The sequence below is a fragment of the Lonchura striata genome, chromosome 9 (genome assembly GCF_050655825.1).
Source record: "Lonchura striata isolate lonStrDom1 chromosome 9, ASM5065582v1, whole genome shotgun sequence".
Lineage (NCBI taxonomy): Eukaryota > Metazoa > Chordata > Aves > Passeriformes > Estrildidae > Lonchura > Lonchura striata.
In genome coordinates, this window is record NC_140711.1 from 10,513,746 (window position 1) to 10,522,574 (window position 8,829).

The 8,829-nt window shown below is 50.9% G+C and overlaps 1 protein-coding gene across 2 annotated transcripts; it reads right to left on the bottom strand.

Moving 5' to 3' along the window:
• Nucleotides 1-14: 14 nt before the first annotated feature.
• Nucleotides 15-8,479, bottom strand: CCDC195 (coiled-coil domain containing 195). Of its 2 annotated transcripts, XM_085587673.1 has the most exons (4): nt 7,905-8,479; nt 7,480-7,593; nt 3,514-3,775; nt 15-1,124 (listed from the first exon to the last, which is right to left on the bottom strand). In XM_085587673.1, the coding sequence occupies exons 1-4, from the start codon at nt 8,449-8,451 to the stop codon at nt 992-994; spliced, it is 1,056 nt and encodes a 351-aa protein (XP_085443799.1). In that variant the 5' UTR covers nt 8,452-8,479; the 3' UTR covers nt 15-991. The 2 variants fall into 2 exon arrangements, with proteins under 2 accessions (XP_085443799.1, XP_085443800.1); XM_085587674.1 differs by having other exon boundaries at nt 5,176-8,037.
• Between the last annotated feature and the right edge of the window lie 350 nt (nt 8,480-8,829).

Below are 8,829 nucleotides of genomic sequence, written 5' to 3' on the forward strand. Positions count from 1 at the left end.
ACGAGATTAAAATCTTCCTTGAAGTTATCTGTACAAACATCTACTATTCATGTATTCTTTATACAATATTTAATCATCAGTGCTTCCTGTACAGAAAGAAATAGCAGTGTGCAGTATTTTGATTCCATAAATAGCTGTAATCAAAATAAACACATGGAATGTTATCTTCACTTATATGATTAGACTAACAAGCACTGCTCATTTTTTACAAGCTGTCTGTAGTTCTATCTCACAGTTATATTGTACTTGCTTGCTGAATTTCTGCTAATGATTTTTGGTCTGAGCTGTGCTGAGAAGCCATTCCTAAAAAATTCTGATATTCACAGTTCTTCCTATTTTGACTTGGTGTCCAGCCTTTAGTCTCCAGCAGGATGTGCACACCATGTGAGAAGCAGATTTGAAGCCACATTTTCATACCAATAAGTACTTACTCTCCCCTGTGCTCTGTTAGAAGGGAACCCCAAAAGGGTTTCTGCCAAGCTTTGCAGAAATTCAGGCAACATTGACTGACTCTGTAATATCTCCTTAACTTTGCTGTATTAGTGAAGCTTGAAAGTTTTACCTACAGAGAAAACCCCACAGGCTCTTAGATAGCTCTTATTTTGTCATTTGCATCAGACACCTTTCTGTCACGGGAATCAGCAAACACAAGTGATGCCACAGTTTCTGCTTTTTGTGACAAACACACCAAACCCAGCTTCAGCACCCTGTGCACAGTCCTGAGGTGAGGGGTCCTTGGGCACATTGCACAGAAGGACTTGGTGGAGGCACCTTTGCTTTGTGTGGTTTCATCACAGTGCCTGGGCTTCCAGCTGGCTCTGTTGTGGCTTCCATTTCCATGCTGAACATCAGGCCAGTGACCCAAAACATGGCTGGGTGATGCTCTGTGGGCATCCTGCCAAAACGTTTTGCAGCAGAGGAACCTGACACACAGCTATCATTTAAGGCCAATTTATCTCGGGAGTCAATGGGCCTTTAAAAATTCACCAGCTCACATATCCTTTTCAGTGATGGTCATCAGATGTTTTGTGCTCTGATTTTGTGGGCTTTTGAGAGAACCTTGCTTTTCAGCAAATGATGACATATCTGTTGGTAAGAGGAAACTCACAGCCTTCACTTTACCCCTGGAAAAAAAATGAGAAATCATTATGAGGATTACAAATGTATAAAACATTCAGAGAAAGTAAAAAAAAAAAAAAAAAAACCAAACAAAAAAAACCAAAACAACAAAACAAAACAAAACAAAAACCCAAAAAACCACCAAAATACCAACCTGAGCCAGCAAGGAAAAAGTAAATTTTTGTATGATAGTGGAGGCAGGATTTCACACCATTCACATGGCCCTCCCAAAGGACCAAGCATGGTGCTTTTTCCATTGAGCCTCACCTCTCCCTATCAGTGCCTAACCTGTGTGTACAACGCTGTGTGTGCACAGAACCCTGGGGGTGCATGTGCACCCACAGAGACCTTTCAGTAATTTTAACATCATAGTCCTGAAATGAGTTCTCAGCCTCTCTTATCGTGTATTTTTTTTTTTTTCATTTACCAAACACAGTGGGAATCCCTTGGTAGAAATAATACTTTAGCATATATTAATTACAATATTTTAGACATGCAAATTAGAGATGATTTGTTAGTTGTGCTGGTTTTTTATTACTTGGGTGCAGTGGCATTCTATATAAATTCAAGGTGATACTTCTACAGAGTTAATTTTAAAGCAAAAAATATTCATATCACATACAGGATTATAGCTTTGGAGCAAAATGTGAGGAAGCTACAATAAACTAAGAATAGGGAAACATGACATGAAGCAGCATGCTGGAAAGCAAAAATGTCATCCTTGTAAAAAATGAAGCTTAATAAGCTTGCTGAACTAATTGCTAGAAATTGTCTTACTGGTGAAAAGCTAAGATTGATGTCTGTGTCAGACATTGAGTATATAATGGAAGAATCCACCATTAAGACCATAAAAGATACTAAATGTTTTTTTTGGTGTAAGAAACACAAAGCTTTGTGTTCAGGGTATCAACCAGCCTACCGAGGGGGTGAGGTGCAAAGCTCCTTCCACAGCCACTTCTGCTGGAGCAGTGAGGGACGTGAGTCACGGTTCAGCTTGCCACGATAAAATCATCATTGCTGCGTTCGGCCACGGGGCACCCGGCAGGTCCCCGGGCACTCCACGCAACAGATCTGTGCAGCTACTCTGATTGCTTTCAAAGCTCTTTCCCCTCGTGAGCAAGCAGCAGTATCTGCCATTGCCATCCCTGCCTGCTGGAGGTTCGCTGCCTCGCACGCCCTCCACGTGAGCTGGCTCCAGGCAAAGCCCGAGGTGTCCATGGGCTCCAGGAAACCCCAGTGTCCCTGGGGCCTGTGGGGTGTGAGCAGAGATCAGAGCCACGGGGTCATGGTGCTTGGCAAAACGATACGAGTTCCCTGCCACGGACTAAATTTAGGTGTCTAACTGCTGTAAAAGTCTGACCCTGAAACGCCCTTACACAGAAACCCAGGTGCCTCCATGCCTGACCTTGTTGCCCTCTGCAGCCTCTCAGAGAGGAGCTGGGCCCCAAAGCAGCTTTGCACAGGGAGTGCAAGGGGCTGGCACTGCTCTGCTCTGAGGATTTAGGGGGACAGAAGAAAAGCTGCTGTGATGTGCCATGCACAGTTACCTCCACACAGGTGACACAACCCCCAGCGAGTATCAGCCCCGGGGTGGCCACTGGAGTCCTGTCCCAGGACGTGCATGGGCAGGCAGAGCCTTGGACTTCTCCCTGCCCAAACACACGCTTTGAGGGCATTTGGGTGATTGTCCTTCGGAGCACAGCATGACTGGGGTGAACCCAGGAATCAGCATGAATTCCCAAGGTGGATATATCAGCAGCAGGATGTGGCTGGGCTATCATATATCACAGTCTCATTCCTGTTGGTTCCACCTGTGGTTGTTGTCCTGTGCTGGAAAGCTTCTCATCAATGAGCAGAGACACTCAGGGCTGGTCCAGCAGCCATTTCACTTAATTTAGAAGCTGTCCTCAGACTACTTTTTCAATGCTGAAAGCATTAGCTTGTAATGCTTCAGTTACAGGGGAAATATGATACAATACATCTAAATCCATGAGCCACAGTAATCACACTTCTAAAGGCATAGTGCAGAGTTCCTTGGTATTTCAATGCTTTTTGTTCAAAGTTTAAAAATCACTTTCAAGCTTAGCTTGTCAGAACATCACATCAATCTGCAAAACTCTGCCTGGCTTTAACAGAGCAAAAATTTCAGGCCCCTTCACTCTGCCTCTCCTTTCTATAACAAATTTAACCAGCTACCACTGCCAAACCTCATGCAGTGCAGGGAGGAGCACAACTTCCTCAAAAGGGGTCTCCAGTCTGCTCAAGGCCCATATACATTCAAACAACTGTTTTGCTGATAACATATTAAAAGCCAGAGCAAAGTTCATATATCTTATTAGGTGAAACCTGTGACCAGCCCAGGCAGGAGGTGCTGTGAAGGCAAACCAAACCTACTGGCACTTATAGACGTGCTCCTGAAACAGCTTCACGTTGCTGGAGTGGCTGTAGGAGAGACAACTGGCTGGTGATTTTTCAAGCCCTTTCTCCTCTTCCCTGCTGAGCTGTGCTGCAGCAGGAGGGGCTGGTGGCTGGGTTCTGCCTGGCACCTCCAGGAGCCCAGAGCTTGGAGGCTTCCTGCCAGCCCAGTGGGACCTTGTGCTGGAAGGAGCAGGAGCTGGGGAGACGGTGGGGTAGCGTCTCACAGTCATGGCAGTGTCTGAGGAGCAGAGAAAAAAACAGAGATAAAAACAATACTAACACTAATAATACTACTATTAATTATAATAATGACAGTTCAGATATCCTCAGTGTATTTTTGGAGAGTAAATTTTTACATGGGCAGATAGTGCTAGAATAAGGGGGAACAGTTTTCAGCTAAAAGAGGGGACATGAGATTTTAGGAGGTGAGGTAGTGGCACAGGTTGCCCAGAGAAGCTGTGGATGCCTCATCCCTGGAAGTGTTCAAGGCCAGGATGGACGAGCCTTTGAGCAATCTGGTCTAGTGGAAGGTATCCTTGCTAATAGCAGGGGTGTTTGTAGTAGATGATATTTAAGGTCCCTTCCAACCCCAAATCTACCATTCTATTTTTAATCACTTTTTTGAGACTCAAAAACATGAGGTGTGCTGAAGCTGAGAGGCAGAGGAGGCCAGGCAGCCCCTTTAGGTCCTACCCTTTGCCCTAGAAAGCAGCGGGAGAGGAAGTGCCACAGGGTTAGAAAGCACTTTCCACAGCTTCCCCCTTGCTGAAAGACCATGGAGCTGTTCCCAAAGTGATGACATCCCCAGCCACCAGCAGCTCCTGCCTGAGGCCTTCAGGCTGGTAACCTGGCCACTGGGTCAGTGAGATTGGCAACAACCACTATTCCATCACAGCACCCCTCTGGCTGCATGAAAATCACTCCTGCTGGTCAGCCTCTCATCTTGTTCCTCCACACAGATTTGTCTCCATGAAAACTTGTGGGGCCATTTCTCCAATACTTCTCACCAAGCCACATTTTGCTCTGATTCCTACTTCATAAATCCCTCCAGAAGTCCCAAACAGACTTCTCCAACTGAGGAATATTTCCATTTTTCTCCTCTGATAAAATTGCAAAGAGAACGTATTCCTTTATATTGACCCCTCTCTGCCTCAACAAGAACAAACTGCATTGTCTGCAAAAATAAACTGCACATCTGTCGTGATGTATGCAGCCAACCCGTTATTTTTTATAGCATTTTTCTCATCTTTGACTAAGGCAGGATGGGTTGTGGCATGATTATGAGCCTTGGCCCTTTTCTGCCTGGAACAGAGATGGGACAGGCATGTAGAGGAGAATCCATGCCTGCAAAAAACCAAAGCAGAAAGTCAAATTCTGCTGAAGCAAACTGAACTCTTTGAGTTGAACCCTTTGTTTTAGCAGCATTAAAATACTCCACAGAGCTCAGCCGTGGGGGATGCACCCTGAAAAGCCCACAGAGCAAGACATGCAGTGCTGTGGGTTTGGCGTGAGCACAGAAATGAGGCCAGGGCACTTCCATGGAGTTAACCAGAAGGCAGCTGGCACTCCTTCCCCTTCCCTGCGGGCTGGCACACGCTGCACGGGCTGTGCCAGGGCAGCCCCCCTCGCAGCCGGTACCTGTGTGCTCCGCGGCGCGTCCCGGCAGGGATGCTGGGGATGCTGGAGCTGCCGGGGATGCTGGAGCTGCCGGGGATGCTGGAGCTGCCGGGGATGCTGGAGCTGCCGGGGATGCTGGGGCTGCCGGGGATGCTGGAGCTGCCGGGGATGCTGGAGCTGCCGGGGATGCCGGGGATGCCGCCGGTGCCCCGGCCCCGCGGGCGCGCTGCCCTCCGCCCGCGGCGCCGCTCCCCGCTGCCCGCCCGCAGCCCCGCAGCTCTCCCTGCAGCGCCCTGTTTTCCCTCTCCAGCTTGTTGATTTGGGAGCGCATCTTGCGGATGAGCTGCAGGAGGTGCGCGTTCCCCTCCATGCTGCGCTGCCCTCGGAGCCGCTGCTGCTCCCGCGGGCTCGCCCTGCCCTTAAATCCCCCGGGCACCGGGAGCCCCTCCCGGCCCCGATCCCGGAGCGAGGTGCCGAGAGAGGGCCATGATTTATTCATCCGGGCTCGCGTTTCAGAGCGGAGCGGCCTCTCCCCGCCGCACAAATCACTGTCAGCGGCACCGCTGCCCCGGGGAACCCGCGCCTGCCTCTTGCGCTTCTCCGCACGCTGAGGAGAGCGGAGCCCATTTCCTTTGGTTTGCCCAAAATGGCCAGCGATCACCTGCTGGCACGGAGAGAGTCACCCTTTGCTGGGCAGCAATTCATCTCTTCCCTAACACGGCGTGATTTACACTTTTTTGCTTAGTGTATCTGCAATTCCAATTCCAGAGTTGGCAATTTCTCTCGGGAAAATTCAACTTCTAAGTGAAAGCTGATACAGTGCAAGAAGCCTGCTATTAACAACACATGCCAGCAGCTGCGATGGACAAGCAGGAACACCAAAGCACTCCTGGAAGGCTGCAGCAGAGCCTGGGCCTTCTCTGGGCACCTCCTCTGCTCCACTCTCTGGAGTGGAGCTCTGGCACCAGCACCCAGGAGTGTAAGGAGAGACAGACCAGGCATGATTCTTGCATTAGCAAGAGAAACACAATCCCCTGTATTTCTCTCATCACCTAGTCCCTAAAGCTATCTTTCTTCTGTCAGTAAGATGCAAAAACCCGTGGAGCAGTCTTCCCACTCCCCAAAATCCTACTTCAAAATACAGAACCGAGAATGCCAGCAAATCACCAGGGACATAATTTAGCACACCTTTTGCTTTGAAGCCCTTCACTTCCCAATACCTCAACAGTGACTCAGGAATAATAGAGGAAAAAAACCCCATTTCATCTGTATGCATTTCCCTACTCTGCTGCTAGAGGCTGGGGGAAGAAAGAAAAACTGTTGAGAGATGCTACAAACATGAGATGACTCAGTCTTTGTTTTTCCCGAGGTGTCAGAAGGGCTGTGGGTGTATGGGGAGGTGCTGCTGCCCAGCATCAGCCCTGCTGTCACCTCCTGGGAGCTCCCCAGAGGGCTCTGCATGGCTCAGGCTGTGGGCAGAGAGGTGAAATGTGGGTTCTCAGGCTGCAGATGAAGCTCACAGCACCCATGCATTTTTCATGGGCTTGGACCCAGGCTGAAATAACAGAATAGGTGCTCCTGTACTGGGGATAACATGTAGGGAGCATTATGGGTCTATTTCTCCAGCAAGCAGATCAGACACTGGAGCAGTGACAGCACCCACGTGTAATTATAATATTGCTGCTGACCCTGCAGCTGGCAGGTTTGGCTGGGCAGGGGACACTTACCAGCTCAGCAATTAACTTACCCCAGCTGTAGCTGCAGACATCTGCTCCTCTCATCCCATGCCTGCTGCTCCTCTGGAACCAGACTGGAGCAGGCACAGGCCTTTTAATGCATCAGAAGCATCTGAGGAAATGCCTTTTATCTTGTAACCTTGTACAGCTGCCCCTGCTGAAAGGGCCAGATGACTTGGAAGCTCCAGACAATCATAACCTGGCAAAGCTGCCTTTGCCACTGGGCTGACCAGTGTATTCCCTGAAAACAGAAGGAGCTCCATGCACCCAACCCTGTTTTTTGTAAATTCAGTGAGGTGCAAGACGTGTGCTAACCCTGCCAGCTCCTGGATGCTGCTGCTCTCTGTGCCACAGAGGGAAGCATGCTGGGTGCCTCTCAGCCATGGCATGCTTGCAGGCTGCAGATTTTGGTGAGCATCTCTTCAGTGTGCCTGCCCCAGCCTACTGCAGACACCTATAACTGTGTGGGCTTTGCTGTAAAACACCTCAGCTTTAACAGAAGGGGCAATTTCTCACACCTGAGATGCTTTAGCACTTGTCCTTGGAAGGATATGGACCCACGTAAAATTGTTTTCAGCCTCAGACATACCCAAAGCTCTCTGCTTGAAGCTCCATAGCAATATCTCTGTGTGGCTGCTGGTGGATGTGTTCCATCTCAGTGGACTGTACAAACTGCATAGTAAATAGTACTGCAGCAGAAAACCTGCGAACAAAACCCAGACACCTTGTGGAGCATCTTCATCCAAAGTGGGAGCCCAGCTCTTTGTTCTGGCCCTGCCCAGCACGGTGACAGGCAGCAGCTTCCCTGGGGAAGGGCTGCACTGAGGGCTGGGAAGGGACAGTGTGAAAACTGCCACCAGCAGGAAACAGCACCTGCACAGCCACCACCACTGCTGAACAGTTTTTGTAGCTGTCTCACTTGCCAAACCCTTCTTGCTCCCCTGAGGTTAGTGAGATGAAAAAATTGAAAAGGACTCATTGCTACTCTAGTACAATGATTTTTTTTTAGCTTACCACAACATTTTGTTCTGGAAAATCCATCAGCAGCAGGTGTGTGGATGTTTTCTGAGACCTGCTGCAGCTGGAGGTGTGTCCTGCCTCCCAGTGGCACGGGAGTCCCGTGCAAAAAGACAGAGCCTCCCTTTCCTGGGGCTAAACCCGACCAACAGAGCACAAGTACTGGCACTGCATCTCCAGCCTCGCTGGGAGAGGATGGGGGAGAAGCACAGCAGCCCACCTGCCCCAGCAGGAAATCTTGGGGAATAGAACAGCTCACAGGTCCATCATCCCAGCAGCCCAGCCAGGGCGGTTCTGTGTGTGAAAGGGCTGGGACGGTGCCTGGGCAGGCGGAGCCTGTGGGAGCGCAGAGCGGCACTGACGGAGCTGCCCGAGGCGGGCACGGCGCTCCTGCCCCGGCAGTGCATCCCTGCCCCAGCAGCGCATCCCTGCCCCAGCGGCGCATCCCTGCCCCAGCAGTGCATCCCTGCCTGCCCCAGCAGTGCATCCCTGCCCCAGCAGTGCATCCCTGTCCCAGCGGCGCATCCCTGCCCCAGCAGCGCATCCCTGTCCCAGCGGCGCATCCCTGCCCCAGCAGTGCATCCCTGCCCCAGCAGCGCATCCCTGCCCCAGCAGTGCATCCTGCCTGCCCCAGCAGCGCATTCCTGCCTGCCCCAGCGGCGCATCCCTGCCCCAGCAGTGCATCCTTGACCCAGCAGCGCATCCCTGCCTGCCCCAGCAGCGCATCCCTGCCCCAGCAGTGCATCCTGCCTGCCCCAGCAGGGCATCCCTGCCCCAGCAGTGCATCCCTGCCCCAGCAGTGCATCCTTGACCCAGCAGCGCATCCCTGCCTGCCCCAGCAGCGCATCCCTGCCCCAGCAGTGCATCCTGCCTGCCCCAGCAGTGCATCCCTGCCCCAGCAGTGCATCCTGCCTGCCCCAGC